This window comes from Poecilia reticulata, linkage group LG1 (assembly GCF_000633615.1).
Source record: "Poecilia reticulata strain Guanapo linkage group LG1, Guppy_female_1.0+MT, whole genome shotgun sequence".
Classification (NCBI taxonomy): domain Eukaryota; kingdom Metazoa; phylum Chordata; class Actinopteri; order Cyprinodontiformes; family Poeciliidae; genus Poecilia; species Poecilia reticulata.
Window position 1 is genome coordinate 24,981,497 of NC_024331.1, and position 17,786 is coordinate 24,999,282.

Here is a 17,786-nt window from a genome sequence, read left to right on the forward strand (position 1 = left end):
ACTTTGAAGGAACATTCAAAAACAGAGGAGAACCTGATGTAGGGTAACACTTGTTTTACTTGCATTACTTGTTTTACTTGCTTGTCATAAAAGAAAATCAGGTATCCAATATTAACATTGTATTTGGGAAAGGAAGTGACAGATGGGTTAATGTTAGCCTGCAGGATAACAAATGCATCCCTTTTAGAAATGGTACTGTTATGTTAATGAAAACAATTATCCAAGCAAAGGTTATTTTTAATGTATTTAATGTGGAGATGTGCATTAAAGTCACCTGGATCAAAAATGAAACACCAGAGTGAACAAAAACATTGATAATGAGCCACCCATGCTCTGTTTCAGGTGTTATATAAAGCCTTTATGGTTGCTGTCTTTCATTTGTTCGCCGCTTACATGCAAGCTGATACTTGGCATACAGAACAGTCCTGTTGGCATCAACGCATGTGCAACACACGTTGTAAGGTTGTTAAGATATAAGGAAGTTGAAGCAACTATGAATATTCCCTCCAAGCCTTCATGTACAACAAGCTCCATAGCACAGCACAAGTTTCAGAGTGTTTCCTCATCAGAGGAGCGAGCTGTGATTTAATTTAGATAACCACGCTGAGTGCATCCATCGTTTGCATAACAATAAGGAAAAAGTGTGAAGAGGGTTTGTTTACTTCTAACTTTCTTAATACATCAAGTAATGCTTCATTCTGTGCTCCTACTGCGCATTGCATCACATAACAACATGCCACCCTGCCATGATTCCCTCACCCTGGAGAACCTCTGAGCAGCCGTTTAACCCAGATTAGCCCTTTACTCTGATCTTCAAATAGATATTCAGCTCAGCTACTCCTCTGCTTATCCCTCCTCTCCCCCAACTATTTTCTATCCTTTGGGGATGGCTTATCCTAACAGAAAACCATTGCAGAGCGGGTGGAAAGTGACGGGGCAGGGGATAAAAAAAAAAAAACAGGGTTAGATACAAACGAAACCAACACTCGTTATTAATAATTCATTGCCGGCTTTCTGTGGCCCTCAAAACTCAATCTGAAGGCGTTTCTGTGGAATTCCTTCATCAGCGCAGCAAATAACACGAAACTCAGACGTGAGGATCGTTTGATTCTTTTGAGTAAAGAATATTATTCAGTTTCTGACTTTTGTGGGAATTTGTAATGAGGCTGTTCCATTCAAATCCTCAGCCTTTGTTTAATGCTTTTTTTTTTTTTACAGTTCTTATAATCGAATGCTTTGTGTGATTTTCTCTGAAAAATCTCTACTTCTGTCTCTGTCGAAAAGGCTTTGTTCCAGAAAATGTTCTCACTTTGAGAAGTCGCTTTCTTTCTGAATCACAAATAAATGACTTTTATTTTATATTTTAATGAAATAAAAGTGTTCCTGTTAATCAAGTGATTAAAACATTAGTGATTCTGTTGGATAATGAAAAAAGGAGAAGGAACCAAGCAGCAGTTCAAGCTTGAGATGTCCTAAGGTTGAACATTACAGCTCAAGATGTGAAAATGTTTTTTTTTTTTTCCCACTCATTTTAAAATGTGGAACTCATTTAAATTCATCACAAACAGAGTAAACTATTTCAAACACTTTTCTTGCAGTTTACGCCCAGAACTTACTGTTTCAGAAAGCGTGTTGGGAAAAGCTGCTCTAGCAACAGCGAAAACCACAGCATCAGAGGATTGACAAACAAAATTCAGTCAAAACATCCGCACGGCTGCAGTCAGTGGATCAAGACCCACTTTACCCAGATGAATCCTACACAGGGGCTGCAAATTTCACTTTCACTACGAATGCTTGTTACACTATTTTCAAATATTTTCTGGTCTCCCATAAAATCCCAATAAAAGCTTGAAGCTTGGTAGCTAAACTCGATCCGTGTGCTGCTGTGTTGTGCTGTTGCTCCACAGATGCCACATCAGAGTTATTGACACATTTGGGACAGAGCCAGCCTACAACCATGAAGAGTATGCAACCCTGCATGGCTATCGGACCAACTGGGGCTACTGGAACCTGAACGCCCGGCAGTACATGACCATGTTCCGTAAGATTACACTGTCTTTCCTGAGTTTTAATCACTTTTTTTACTTTCCTGTTGTCTCAGTGTCTTACCACAGCTTTCTTTAAGAAAGCTTTGGCTGCCATAGCATCCAGTAAACTCGTTGCTCTTATCAGGCGTCATTTCTCAGACGTAGCTGAGAGATTATACTTTAGTTAGTTTATGAGTCGCTGAATGGCTCACCACCAAAATACTTTAAAGCTCTGTTGTCGTCGTATCAACCTTGCAGACCTCTCGGGTCTTCTGGTTCAGTTCTGCTCTGCATAATGTGGAACAAAGTTCCAGAAAACTGCAAAACAGCTGAAACACTGAGTTCGTTTAAATCGAGGCTTTGATTAATAACAACTGGAGCATCATAAAATGGAGTCTGTTTTAACACTGCCTTTGCTTTCTTTAATTTTGCAGCGTAATGTTTTTGTTTGTTGTGTTATTTTCATTTAAAGGACTTTGAATTGCCCTGTTGGTGAAAACTAAACGCCTTGCTTTGCCTCACTTTCAAATCTTTCCCTTTTTAAAGAGCTGATTGCTGCACATCATTAAAATATTGTCTCATATTAGGAATTTGCTCTTTACGGCAGTAAGCACCCGTAGGTGTTCGCACACAACCGTCGGAAATGTCTTTCTAGCAACCTGAAATGACTTCAAGCTTGTCTTTTCACTTCTTTTGACAGGTTGTGCTGGTTGTTCACTTTCATTTTCAAGAATGTGCTTCACATTTCTATTTTCAGCACAGCGTCCCTTTAAGCTGTACCTGTTCTCGTCTCTTTCTTTTCCCCTCTCATGAGCTGCACAATAGGTCTGATCCTCCCTCTGAGCCGTCTGTCTCCTCACTTCCCGGCTGAGACACTGACTACTTAACCGTCTCGTGCTTTCACATTCAGCTGTCAGCAGCCTTGTATCGGTGGCGCTCAGCGGCAGGATCATTATATCGACAATATACAGCATATTGTAGACACCCACGTTCCACGCTGGCCAGAGCTATAATGAGTGACTCAGCCTTCATACTTATGAGAGCGTGGCGGCGCTGCTTTTATTACAGTTCTTCCAATACTTGAAAATGCGCTCTGCAAAAAAGAGGGGGAATAATAAGCACTTGGCTTAAAGAAAAGAAGTCGCTAGCAGAGGATTATATGTGCAGTTTGTTTTTATCGTGTCAAATTGCTTGAACTCACTGAACAAAATACATAAATGTACTTAGCATGTATATTTTAGCGTATAAGTCCCTGTGTTAGACTTTGCCATACCCAACCACAGCTGGCCGTGTGACAGTCACAATTTATAATACTTAGGCGACACTCAGTCACTGAACCAACGAGCCAAAGTGCAAAAGGATGGAGTGAATTTTCCTTGCATCCTTCTTATTCTCTTTCTTTAAATGAAACTTTTTTTCCTCGTTGTCTTTTCCTTTTTATCTGTTCCTGCATTCTTTTCACTTTTCTCACCATTCTGCTACTTTCACTAACTTCACACGTCCACGCGCACACATTCAGCCCACACACCAGACAACTCCTTCATGGGCTTCGTTTCGGAGGAGCTGAACGAGACGGAGAAGAGGAGCATCCAGCAGAACAAAGTCAACAGCATGGCTGTGGTCTATGGGAAAGAAGCCAGCATGTGGAAGGTACTAAGCACAAAATAATGATGTACACAGATGATGTGTTTGTTTTTTGTTGTTGTTTTTTTGCTTCAGCAAGGTCTGTTTACCCTTTGCTTGTGATTGCCATTTATATTCTGCACAGTCATCTAATATCCTTTGATTAAAATGATTTACAATCAGGCATCATGCATATAGTGTCATCGGATGGGTTAGACGCTGGTGGTTCCATCAGTTGGCACTTATCAATAATTAAATTAATTTGATTATATAATCGTCCTAGAGGTAAGGTAGTGATTGGATTCAAAAAATTAAGATTGTTCACAACCTCCAGGAATCTTAACAATCCAAATCTTAGCATCTCTGCTGCTCTGGTGACATAACCTGACATACAGGCATGGAAAATGAACGGTGCTTTGTTAGAGTATCGCCCCCTGTTAAGGTTTTTGAAAATTGCTTCATTAACTGCATGAATTTTGATCCTCCGTCAGGATTTTTTCCAATTTTCTTTAGATTTTTCTTAAGGCATAAAAATTTAGGAAAAAGACTTTTGTAAAAAAAAAAAAAAAAGTAATATTTTATTTTTTTTTAGGTGATCAATTGTAATTTTCTCCAAATACAAAGTTGTTATTTGAAAAATACATCAGTAGTGTTGATCTTTAGGGCTTATCTGATGTCACAATATTTTTTATTACCTGCAGAGTCGTGTACAGTAGAAGGAGGGACCGGGTCGGCCGGCATGCTTTTTTGTCTGTCGCCCATATTGGATTTAACAAAAATAATTTCTTGCATTTGCAGCTGATGGCCAGTAGTTGATGGTGTATTTTATGATGCATTAGTGTTTACTTCAGTGGTCTGTGTGCATTTATAACATAAAAATCCACAAGCACAAGCAAATGGCTTTTAAATAGCTGTCCACTGTAGTGACCACTATGCATGACGGAGTGAAAATGTATGCATTACTTTTTATTAAAACCTTTGCTGGTGATGAAAACTTCAAGACACTTTGGAGAAACTTCTAAATTCCTCTACACAGTTCCATTCTGTGAACTTTAAGCTTTACTTTTTTTGTCTTTATTTTGTGTCAGATAAGCAGCTTTTTGTTCTTTGAGTGAATCCAGTTGAGAGTTTTATTTGCCGTTTGTGTAAAATTGTTGTCTTGCCAATACATCCATTCTCATTTCATATTCATTATTATCCTGGAAGTCTGCAGCAGATTTTTATCAGGAATGTCTTGGTTCATCTGGTGGAGCTTCACCATGATGTTGCCGCTTCCAAACTTTAATGTTGATTTTGTGTTTATGTTTTCTTTACCAGATTCTTAAATGCATCGAGTTGTTGGCATGTGTTTTATCAGTTCAACATTTGTGCCAACAAGCATCTGAACAGGGTCACCTCTGGCTGTCAAATGGACGTGAATCATAAATATGTTTATCTAAAAACGAGTGAATAAGAAAAAGATGCAATTACACTACAGATTGTGGCATACAGGGATTTCCATTTAAAGAAGTAAATAGTTCATTACGTGAAATGACTCCGAAGGTTTTCCTTTTTCCTCCACAGCTGGAGGCACTTTTGAAACAAATTAAATATTTTTTAGAACATTTATTTAACCAGAAGAGGAGTTGAGATGGAAAACATCTTCGGAATGAGCTTGCAGGCCAAAGCAGTAACTTTGTTCTGAAGTTCAGTAGTTTGACTTTAAATAATTCATCTTTTCAGGACGTACATCACATAGTAGGAAATACCCACTGTTTGTACTACATAGTAAATGAGAAGATCATTTTAATGGATTTTTTTTTTTCCACAAATAATACATTTATTGAGTACTAGTATGCGGTACTGCAACTTGCCTCCTGCTGTGTTATGACAAGAAAACGTTGACAGCGTTTTGCACGTCCCACTGTTGGTGTCATTACAGTTCAGCTTCATGGGGCTTTTATATGCTCAAGTGTGCATCTTTAATTTGCAGACGATTTTCCTCTGAGAAGCCGCCTGCTTCCTCATCCACATTACGTAGACGGAGCACCGCGGCGCCTTCGTTCTTAAAATAATTATAAAGACGTTGTTTACTGCCTCCTGTCTGTCAGTCCGCTGTGATTCCAACATATCTGTTCGCATAAAAGATCATAAGGTCCTGAAAATGTGCAATGCTTTCACCTGTGAGGGTGTCGAAGAAAGCATTTGTTTCATTATTTTTCGCTCCATCCTTTTTGTTGGCTGCAAATATTTTCTGAATTTCTTTTCTTCTGTTTTGTTCTGTCCTCTGCTGTGGACTATTGAACCTGACTGGATGCTGATTAGCTTCAGGTAAGTCAAGTGTTTTCTTTTTTTTTGTAAAGCTAGATTTTATTTATCAACACTATGTAGCCGATATTTGTGAAATCAAAGTTTTTTGCAGATATAAAGCTGATCACATTATTATCCTGAAAATAAGTAGAGATCAGGATGGAGCTTCACCATCCTGAACACTTTTTAGATTTTTGTAAAAAAAAAAAAAAAATCTTGAGAACTATATTTTATTTTGGCTCTAGCTCATAATTATGCACATATTTTTCTTGGTTTACTACATGAAGACCCAACAAAAAGCTTTGTTGTTGTTAATACTGTTGTGAGTACTATTGCAAAGAACTTAAATGTCAAACACAGGTAATTATTACAACAGAAAACAGAAAATATGTGTGACTACAAATATATTTCTCACCTGTTTCTCCATTTCGGTCATACCGTCCCTCTGTCCTGCACTACTGAAAATAACTGACTCTAAAATATTAATGCTGAGCAAAAACGAGTTAGAAATACTTGGCTGTCAAATTAACTGGATTATTCAGTCACAGCAAGACTTGGTCTCATTTAAAATTCTAATCTTTTTATTGTCTGACAGAAAGCGACTGATGATAAAACCAGCTTTTCAAAGGAAGTGCAAGTTTGTTGATCATCATCGTATTGAGTTGAGATAAATCACATTTTCAAAAACTACAGAATGCATCTTTTTTTTTACGCTGCACTATGATCGTGGGGCAGGCATTATTGCCTTGAATAAAAAGACTTTTGAGGTCAAGTTTGTTTTATTTGCTTTTTCTTCCTGTGCATGCATAGCTTTTCCTCTTGCACCGTCTGAAACAGATGCATGTCAGGTGACTTTACTAGACCGTATTCAGATGAGACGTGTGTCTTCTGGTGATCTGTTAAACATCAAGTTTCCATTTTTCCACCTGTCTAACATGCCCTGCTATCTGAACTAAACGGGTCAAAGTCCTTCAAGCTACTTCCTGAAGCTCCATCTTAAGGAATAGATTTAAAACATGAGGGACAAACACCAGTTTATTTGGACTTACTTTGTATTCGTCCCTTTCCTGGCTCATGCTCACATGCACACACTTAAATGCTGTGTGAAGTTAAGAAATCTGCACCTTTACATGCCTCTGTTTCACTACCAAGTTCATTGCTATTGTCTGCAGCACTTAGCGCTTGAGCAAATCTCCTAATTGGCTGGGAAAATCCTCACAGAGGAAACTATTGATCCCTACAGCCTCCAGTTACTTCGCTGTGGAGGAGCAGCGCCACACAACAGAGGGATATAGTAAGCTGCTTAATACCAGCTGGCAGATCAATTTAATGGTCTGGGATGCACTTCGTTTTCATGGTTACGTTTTGGTTGTTAACTGACTGTTGCTGGTTGTTGTAGGTTCTTTATTTAATTGATGCCTTTAAAGTGTGTCGTCCTGGTGTTCAGACACAGAACATGATGAGTTTGTTTCTTTGGACTGATGAGTAAGGATGTGGGCACAGCTGGTGGTGAGCAGAACATGAAAAAATATCAGATCCTCACTCTTAACCCGACGATTTCTGCAATCTATGTCATGCTTTGTTAAAAACCATAATTATTGAGATTAACTGCGATAGGACATGTTTAAAATAAATTCATCTTTTATTGCAGTACCAAAATCTCAGACTGACAACCTTGGAAGAATAAAAAAATGATTAAAATGTTTTTAAAACGATAAGAAATAATTGTTTTTAACACAATTCAGCAGCACAGTTGTTGCGATACTTTGCCAGCTTTCATCAACGAAATTAGTTTTATGATCCTAAACGTTTAAGTGTAATAAACAGAAGCAAAAGAAATCTAAAAGGGCCAACACTGTTTCATGACACCGCAGGGTTGTCGTCATATTGACATACAAAAAAAAAAAAAAAATGTTTGGATTCATGCATAAACGTCTACATATATTCATGTATTATGAATTGGCTGTTTTCTCAGTTTAACTGTTGGAAATCCATGTGAAGATTTTAAACAAGACGTCTGACGCTTATCTACTTACTGCACTTAAATCGCACTGTAAGCAAGTTCAATATTACACAAATAGAAATCCCATGAAAGAAATTGAGTCCTAACCAGGTGAAAGCTTTTACTGAAAGCAGCTATGTGTCTGTGTCACTCAAAAAGAAAGGAAAGTTGCTCTTCATTTGTTCCACCTCAGAGGTGGAGAAATCTGGGGTTTTTCTCTCTCTGCTGGATCAGTAAATATGATCATGTGAACACGAGTTGCCTCCACATCACAGTAACGTCTTCTTTAAGATGCATCCAGAGAGTAAATATAGTGTTAGATGTGGAGAGAAGCAGACATATCCAGACAGAAGCTGACACACGGAGACAGCTTGCACAGAGATAAAAGAAAACAGACTCGGCACAGTTTACTTGCTCTCAAACTCTTTAATCATACTGTCCTCAGAGGTGGGTTCTTTCTTTTCTCATCCAGCCTCCTGCCTTCATCTCTCATCCATGATATCTCCTGTCTTTGTTTCCTGTCTTTTCGTCCAGCAGGGCAAAGATGGTTTCCTGGAAATCCTTCATAAGTACATGGAGGTCCATGGGACGGTGTACTATGAGACCCAGAGGCCGCCGGAGGTCCCGGCCTTCGTGAAGAACCACGGTCTGTTGCCCCAACACGAGCTGCAGCAGCTTCTCCGTAAGGCCAAGGCAAGCGACTGGAGCGGCTCCGACGTCTACAAATGATTTGACTAATTCTCACCCGTCACAACCTTTCTGTTAATTCACAAACCTTAGAAATAGATGCAGTTGTTTGTTCTTGGGTTATAAGCATATGAATGTTTTTGGGTTTTTTTCAGCTCTTCATTGGTTTTGGGTTTCCGTACGAAGGTCCCGCCCCTCTTGAAGCAATAGCCAATGGTTGCATTTTCCTGCAGCCAAAGTTCCAGCCGCCCCACAGTTCACTGAATCACGAGTTCTTCAGAGGAAAACCTACATCTAGAGAGGTAACTTCATTAGGCTTCGCTCTTCCTTTCAGACAGAAGTTAGGACTCTTCAGGGCCATGATTTAAAATCCTTCATTTTTCATCAGATCATTTTAAATACCTGCTTGCAAAGTTGTATTTTATGAGTCAGCCGCGAGAACTTCAAATGTGCTCTGTGTATTTTTTTTTTGCAAAATGTTGTTTTTTCAATGTATTTACAGCTTTTCTCGCGATCACAAGTTGCAGATGAGGTAAATTGAAACGTTTAACACCCTGCGTCTGCGTTTCCTGAAGGTTTTCTCCCAGCACCCGTATGCAGAGGAGTACATAGGCAGGCCGTACGTCATGACAGTCGACTACAACAACTCCCTCGAGTTCGATGCTGCTGTCAAGGAAATCATGAGGACCAAGGTACCGTCAGACTCGCCAAAGACGAGAGAGAGAAAAAATATTAAACAACTTTTAAATCCCTTTCCATCTCTGAGGGTCAGAAATGTTTTTTTAAAAGTCTGAACATGACTGCTTTCATCTTCACACTCAGTTCTGATATTTAATAGAAATGTCTGCCTGACAAATGTCCTATTATATAACTGTAAAATAAATGTTTGCCCAGCTAATAACACGACAGCACATTTTTACTGTGATGTTCAAAGTTATATGAAAATCGCTGCATTTTTTTTTTCTCTTGAAAGCCTGTAAATAAAGCGCAAGGCCTTATGTGCCTCCTTTAAACTTTGCTTAATGGCTCCTAAACTTTGACACAACAGCAGCCAAGCTTTACAACCCTGTGTTTCTCCAGAGCCTTATTTATTTCTGCGTGTAGGAAGCAGATGGCTATTACAGAGTGCGAGAAATGCAGAGCTGATAGAGAATAAGAGAATGCCAGCGACTGCCAGGAGCAGCAGAAAGGTTAATTAAGGAGTCAGCTGGGTAGATTAAATCTTTCTAGAAAGCACAAACACAAGCGGAGAGGATGGGAACAAAAATAGAAAGAAATGGGAAAACGAACGCAGACGGAAATCGAGTTTGGGGGATTCTCAAAAGCTTTTAGCTCTCATTAAAACTGAAAATCGGTGCGAACTTTAACGGTGAATAAACATGTCTTACAAACTGAATCACCTTAACAGAAGACTTGCTGCTTTAATCAATCAATCAATCTGTGATGACCCAGCAGGTTCCAGTGCTGCACTGAAACTTCTGCCTGTTTGTTTGTGTCTGGCATCATAAACCTGCTTTGAGCTTTGAGCCAGGCCAACAGTTGGAGGCTGCTTCTTCTTACACACCAAAAACGTTCTGAAAACCTCGTTGAAAACACTTAAACTTGTTCAGGTTCACTTCTGATTTGATTATTTTTGCTAAAATAATGGATCAACATCAGCGCAAAACAAACTGTATCACTGTCTCTTATTCTTCTGTTGCTTTTTATATTTCATCCGTGACTGAATTTAAGGCGGTCATCGCCCAAACGTCGGCGCGCCTACACCTGACGTTTCTGCAGAATCTATAAATGCCGTTGCTATCTCGGCTCTTAATTATCAGTTTCCAGCGTTAATGAATCCTTGTGTAAGTGTTGTGCTGACCTGCCTGCTGTGCTGCTGCAGCCTATCAGAGGTGGTTGGAGATCGTGAGGCGTTCACAGGCACCACTTTCCGTTTCAAACGGTGTTAATGAAATCAGACTGTGATAATAGGACATCTGTTCGCAGCAATAATGGCACAAATAACATAATTTGTGCAGTTAAGCTGTCTTCCTGCACTGAGATCCTACAAACACATGGAATATTGTGTTTTCTGTAAGTCCTCATGTCTGATGTTTTCACTGATCAGAAAACGTCGGATTTTTCATTTCTAACTGTTGGATCATTAATTTGGCTGAAAACTGTCCTGTTTCGGTCGCCACATGATTCCTTCTTTCATCTCTAGTCATTATGACGGACTAATAAAATACTAAGAGAATAACCTTGTGCAAGAATAAAGTCATAACGTTATGACTTTATTCTGATGTCACTACATCTTTGTTCTCGGACTTTATCGTTGCGTCACTTGTCTTTCATTAGGTTCTGTTCAGTTCAGTCCACTTCCTGCACTTCCTTTGTGGATGGTTAGTTAGTTTCACCCAAACACAAACATTTTCTGAGCAGCTTAAACGACTTAACATCTGAGAAGTCAGCACTGCTTTCTCCCAGTCCTCCTGAACTCGTCTTCTGTCATGTGGTGGAACTCTAGTGGGGCAGCCAGTAATTCTGCAGAACCCATTTTAATGCACAGATAGGCGCATTTATCGTCTTTTTTTTTTTTTTTTTTCACAATAATGCATTCTCTCCACTGACATACAGTCGTATCAGTACCAGTCGTATCAGTACCAGTCGTATCAGTACCAGTCGTATCAGTACCAGTCGTATCAGTACCAGTCGTATCAGTACCAGTCCATCCTGCATGAAGCGAAACAACAGGAAGACAGCTGTCTGCATGCCCCTTTAACCGTTTTGTAAAATCAGCAGACTAGATCAAGTCGGCATGGAAATTAAACAAAAGGCGACATCTATGATGTAGCACGCCTGCGTGCATGCGTGTGTGTGTGTGTGTGTGTGTGTATGATCCCACTGCTCCATCTTGTCTGTGTTGTCAGACAAGCTTGAATTCTGCAGCACTAGCTGACGGCGCTGTCTCCATCTCCTCAGAGAAAGAGCTGATGGACTACTTCACCCTTCAGTGGAGACACAGCGCCTCAGCAAACACACCCACATTCAGATGATATCCCCGTGCACACACACACACACACACACAGCTGACACAGGGCCTTACCTACACATTACAGCCATTAACGTGAAGACGCGCACGTAAGCTCACACACGCGGTGAGATGCAGAGGTTCATGCTCAGTCAGGCAGGACAAAGCAATCTCTGGCTGGCCGACAGGTTCTTATATTCCAATAAATCCTTTTCGTTCCTTCCTTTCTTTCTTTTTCCCCTTCTTTCTGTCTTGTTTCTTTTCATCTACTCTTTCATTTTATCCTTAACTTTTTATCGTTTCATTGTTCTGTTTATCTTTTTTGCTGACAATCGTTTTTCTTTGCGTCTTTGTGTCTGTTATGTCTTTAAGTTTGTTTTTTTTCTTGTTTGCTTTCCACATGTTTTTGATCATTTTTCTGCACCAATCAGCTGACCGTTTCATTGGTTCCTCGTTTGGCTCTTAGCACTACATTTCTGTTGCACTTTGAGCAATAGTGTCTTTGTCCTTTTTTGGATCGTGCTTGAGTATTTTCATCCATAATGCAGGCTTAGAAATATCTCTAAGATCCAGCGTAATCAACATAACGTTGCAGTTTTGGCTGTTTTACGTTCATCCGGCTTTGTGCCAGTCTGTCAGCGTGAGTTAGACATAAAAAGAAACACCGGTGATACATAGTCTTTCAAGCACACAGCTAATTAGGCCAAACAAAAGTGTGTGCTAGTTATAAAACTTGTACTTCACAGCATGGGATGATCTATTGGTATGCAAATAAAGCGTAATGAATTTCAACGCAGTGACACACTGTGATTAGGCTTCGCAGAACCTGACAATGGAAACATTCATCTGCTGAAATTAACAAGAAGAGGAGGCAATTTGCGGCAATTAGTGTGAACAATGGAAATCAAAACAAAAGTATATGTTAATGTTGGCAAAATGTCATGAAAATAAACCTCCCAGTTGGATGTGTTTGCTTGCGGTTTCCAGGTTGAGCCCTACTTGCCCTATGAGTACACATGTGAGGGGATGCTGGAGAGAGTTCACGCCTACATACAGAATCAGGTGAGATCCACTCGGCCTCTGTTTGCACAAACAACGAGCTTATTAGCAAAGCATGCAAAAAACAAAAATTCAATTTTACAAAATTATTCTTCTATCTTCATCACCTTACATTTTAAGTGACGGTGGGACTGTATTAAAATTTCTGTTTCTAATTGCAACTAACCGTATTTTGATGGAATAATTTTCTTTATTTAAATTCAAAAACCCTTTTTGCTGCTGAATTATTGAGACATATGAGCTCAACTGGAACATTTTTAATATTTAACATGTTTTTAATCTGTTATTTAGGTGATTTAACCTTCAAATTATATATTTATTCAACTTTCAAGTGTTTTGTTGGTTTAGCTTCTTTAGAAAAAATACATCTTTATAAACGTAAACTGTGACATTAGCATGAGGAACGTCTGGTCTTGCAGCAGCATATTTTGCATTAAGATGGTATTTTTTCTTCAGTAATAGACCAACTCGTCTTTTTGGACAACTTTGACAATAATAGTCTCTCCCAGCGTCTCATCCGATCGTATTTTGAAACAGAAACTAACTCGCAGGCGGCCATGAGACGCAGCTTTGTCGTCACTTGTACGTCGGATTTACAGAAATACAAGAAATGCAAATGCTCCGCTTGGAAACTTTGATTTAAAAATAATAATAAAACGGTGATTGTGTTCACATTTTTACGTTAAAATCGATGTAATCAGACTTGACCCCTAGCCACAATTGTAACTGGACAAAATCTGAAAAGGTTTAAAAGGTGCGAATACATTTGCAAAACATTGAACAAACGTATATTTGTCACACCTGATAGAACAGGTTGAAACACAGTTTGTTTTCCTTTCATCTCACTGAGATCTGACACAAAAAAAAAACATAAATCTGTTTTTACCCAACAAGTAAATGGGTAAAAATAAACCTTTTACAAGTTGCGTAAATGGTGATGGTTGTGTTTAAGAGATTTAATGAGTTTGGACCCTTCAGGGGCCATTAGTAATCAACTTCACCTTAATGTGCCTCTGGGCAGTTGATGCCCAGCTCTGCATCTGCTCCTCCTCTAATCCTCAGTTCATTATGTGTAGGAATAATAAATGATGCTTTTCAAGGTGGGAAACAGCAGCTTACAGCAAACCATGCTGTTAATATCCTAGATGTAACCAGAACTGTTGTGTTAGAGCAGCATAAGCTATACAGCAGCACACAAAAGGCCCGTATCACTGAGGAGAAAAGCATTTTCTGGCTCAACAGAGGAATAAGCCAGTCTTGTAGAGACAGTAAATCACTTATACAAGGTCTTCTTCTACTAGTTTGCAGTTTCACACCAGAACCGCTGCACAAACTAATTTGATTCTATTCTTTTTTTCTAGGACTTCTGTCTGCCAGAGCCTCCCTTCATTCCAGCCAATTTCTCCAGACTGGGATCAGCCAGTGGCAGCCGGGTAATCAGACCTCTGTTTGTGCCCCTGCCCAACTCCACGTCCCTTGGCTGGGCGTCCAACGTGACGGCTCCCGCGGCTTGGCCTCCTCTCAGCTCTCTCCGACTGCTGGTGTCGCAGGAGGGCCAGTCTTGTGTTGAGGCCTGCCAGTCAGCTGGCTTCATCTGCGAACCCGCTCACTTCCGCTTCGTCAACAACAAGGAGGCTCTGCGGGGGTAGGCGTGGACACATTATACTGGAGCACAGGAACTTAACTGTTTAAAGCACAAAACTGCCTCTATCGGCTATAAGTCAGCAGCATTTTTATGTCCCAGTCGAACCTCATGTTTCGGATCGGAGTCCAGATCAACACTTTCTGTTAGTCCTTGAATTGATTTACAATTGTTGTACATAAAATAGATTTAAAGTTGGATATTTAGTATTTATTGAAAGAAAATAAGACTTTTGGGCAAAATTCTGACCACTAAATTGTCACAGTTATTCTAGTATAAACATATTTCACCACGATATGTGATTCAAGACAAATTAATAGTCTACAAGGGGTACATGTCTCTTACTAAACCCTTAAAATATTTTACCAGTCTATTATATTTGGTTTTATGTTGGTGAGAACCTGGTGTTTTTGGCCACATTTTGTTCAGCCACCGTTTTCATTGTGATGATCAATTCTGTGGACATGTGCACAGAGTACAACTACATCTAAAGCCATACGCATTACTTTTTCAGTCTCAAGAATCTGGTTTTTAAAGTGCTGTTCACTCATTTCAATGAGGTTCACAGTGAATCAGAGACTGATTTGGCTGTTGCTGCTGCTTCCTGACCGTCTGCATCATTTCAAGTCATTAAAAAAAATACAAGGTGACAATAATTTCTGTAAGAGTTGTGAGCACACCGTCATGTGGAAACGCTTCAGGTGCTGAATAATCAATGATTCATTTAACAAAGAGACATAAAAACTTTCTAGTGTTAACTTATGACATCAACAATCTGTTATGAAAATATCTTAAGGATGAGCAAGACGTGAGTTTATTTAAAAATGTTGAGTCAGCTGCAGAAACAAAGCTATGACTGTTTTCATAGATGTGTTTTCAGAAACATTATAACAGCTTTTTAACTAAATTATAATTTTGAGGCTGTTCTGAAGAAACTCTTGTTGGGTTCCTGTACAAACATTAAGAAAAAATTGCAGTGTAACGAATAAAACCTATGAGCGAGTCCAGGACTCCACAATCACAGCAAACAAATGCTGATGAAATATTCTCTGACTTTTGACTCAGCTTTTGGTGTTATTGAATGTACTTTCAAATCAGAAAGCGGCATCGGCGAGAAACGTGAAATGACTCAGATTAGCATCGAAGCAAACGATTCTTGATCAGGACATCCTTAAAGCGTCGACCGCAGCTGGGAAGCAGAGTCTGAGTGAGTTAAGGATTCGAATTTCAACAGTCGCGTGTCGGCTCAGAATCATTTTAGTAAGCAAACATAAAAGTTTTTAAGATTTTTCCATCAGAAGGGGGTTGGGGGTTTGTGGAGTGTGACTCTCTTCTCCTAACGTCTCCCTGCAGACAGCAGCTCGGCTCCTCAGCTTTCTGGGAATCTTTCATGCTCCAGTGTTTGTTTACCTTGTCTCGCGGTGCCACTCCTGTTTGTTTCTGCTCTGCTCTTCATTCTCGTCGCTCGGTTAATTTCCTCCTCCTCAGCATTGTCGTTCCATTGCGTTTGTAATGTGATAATAGTGAGTAATTTTTTATTTTTTATTATTTTCTCTAAATAAAATAAACTTACTTCAAACTACAGATGAATAATATTGGAAAAACAGGACAGAATGATGTCATTGTTAAATACTGCAATATTGTCTTTGTGGCCGTTTATGCTGAATTTTTGCAAATCATAACTTCTATCACTTTAGTTTTTCTTTAGGCAGTTGCAACATACTTAAGTTAGTTTGGAACCAAAATCTGTAATTGATTTTTATATTTGGAACAGTTAGGATTACTTTGATAACTTTTAGATCCCGCTATTAATTTAAGAGGATTTAAGAGATTAGGAACACATCAGGGGACGTGCTGGAGAGGTTTTTTTTTTTTTTTTTTTTTTCGAATCTCCGGTGTGACAACGGGAGATTTTTTGACCACTTTTTGAATTTGTAAGACCAGAATAAATAAATTTTATGTTTCCATCCAACTTGTACGAGATTCATGGCTATTGTTCTAAGTTTTCACTAGAAATAAACGACACATATTTTTCAAACAATCAAGTCAGAGGTGTGTTTAAGAAACAGGCCTTAGTTGACACCCAGGAAAAATGTGTGATTAAGCTACATTTTTTCTAACTCCTTTGCTTTTCAGCCCAACTTGACTTTCCACTCCTCAATCAGCCTACCAAGTAGTACATCTACACAGCAAAGGCAGAGATTTGATTAGTGAAACAGCATAATCACATTTTTTTTTTATATATTTTGTGTGTTTACAGCCACACCCACTTGTAGCTTCCTCCTGTATTCAGACGTGCGCTCTGGTGTTTTGCCCCTCAGGTTGGAGGTGCAGTGCGAGGTGGTGGACTCGGAGATCAACCACATCCTCCCGGCGTTCTCCGTGATGCGTCGGGAGTGCAGCCTTCAGAGGGAGCCGTTGCTGTTCAGCTGCGCGGGCCACTCTCCTAAATACAGACGCCTCTGCCCCTGCAGGGACTTCCTTCGAGGGCAGGTGGCTCTTTGCAGAGACTGCTTATAATGATGGGGAAGCGACACGAAAACAAAAGACTTGGATTTAAAGAGGGAAGCTAAAAGAGCTTGACCTTGAACTGCTGCTGGGTGGTTTAATGAATGGTTGGTGTGAGGGCCGCGGTCGCTGCAGGGGGCGACTGACGCCAATCACACCTCAAGCCAGTAAACTTTCACGTTACCCGCACAGTGAAGACGCATCAAATATTTTATTCTGAAGCTTCACCTCCATAATATTGGGCGTACGGTCTCGCTCCGCGATGGCGTTGTCATGGAGATGGCAACCTCAGGTCAGCGTCCGACCTCCACTCCGCGCTCAGACAGAGGATGATGGACGCACAGCTCATCTCTCGTTCTGTTCGACCCTTCTTTGCACTGATGGATATTTTTCAGACTGCGCCCTCATTCTGAGGCGATTATTCTCTCTGAGAAGAAAGGACACACACACAGGGCAGCTCACAAGATTATTTTTCAATAAATAAGCCTTCATATCTCTCAGCTGGATTTTTAAGAAGGTCTTTGGACTTTGTGATGGAAAAATCATAAATAAAGATAAAAAAATAAATAAAAATCACAATGGTTCAAAGTTTTGAGGTGGTTTATATTGCTTGCTCGCATTCCTCACTTTTTAAAATCCAAACACGCACACAGAAAACAGCCAGAGTTCACAGAAAGGTCTGCACAGGGATTTAAACCTTAGAGGCGTCAAAACAAACATGTATCATATTCATTAAAGATTTGTGAACGATCAACTGATAATCACTGTTTTCATTTACTCTTTTTAAATTAAACAACCCCATTTGAATCATAAATAATGCAGAATTAGGTTTTATACTAACTACAAATACAGTAGCTGTGGATAGTTTTACATCTTGGGGGGGGAAAAAAGATACAGAAATTGCAAAAATGTCAACAACTGATCTTCTTCATTCCATTA

General features: G+C 39.6%; 1 protein-coding gene across 2 annotated transcripts in view; it reads left to right on the plus strand.

Moving 5' to 3' along the window:
- Positions 1 to 17,396, plus strand: part of LOC103467751 (alpha-1,6-mannosylglycoprotein 6-beta-N-acetylglucosaminyltransferase B-like) — a 123,894-nt gene extending 106,498 nt beyond the window's left edge. The window contains exons 10-18 of one of the 2 annotated variants that reach the window (XM_008414418.2): positions 1,908 to 2,041; positions 3,547 to 3,677; positions 5,955 to 5,960; positions 8,476 to 8,634; positions 8,784 to 8,930; positions 9,204 to 9,320; positions 12,626 to 12,700; positions 14,059 to 14,342; positions 16,661 to 17,396. In XM_008414418.2, coding sequence (XP_008412640.1) covers positions 1,908 to 2,041; positions 3,547 to 3,677; positions 5,955 to 5,960; positions 8,476 to 8,634; positions 8,784 to 8,930; positions 9,204 to 9,320; positions 12,626 to 12,700; positions 14,059 to 14,342; positions 16,661 to 16,859 — 1,252 coding nt within the window. In that variant the 3' untranslated portion in view covers positions 16,860 to 17,396. The remainder of the gene's footprint in view (positions 1 to 1,907; positions 2,042 to 3,546; positions 3,678 to 5,954; positions 5,961 to 8,475; positions 8,635 to 8,783; positions 8,931 to 9,203; positions 9,321 to 12,625; positions 12,701 to 14,058; positions 14,343 to 16,660) is intronic. The other variant, XM_008414426.2, reaches the window with a different exon arrangement.
- The last annotated feature ends 390 nt before the right edge of the window (positions 17,397 to 17,786 follow it).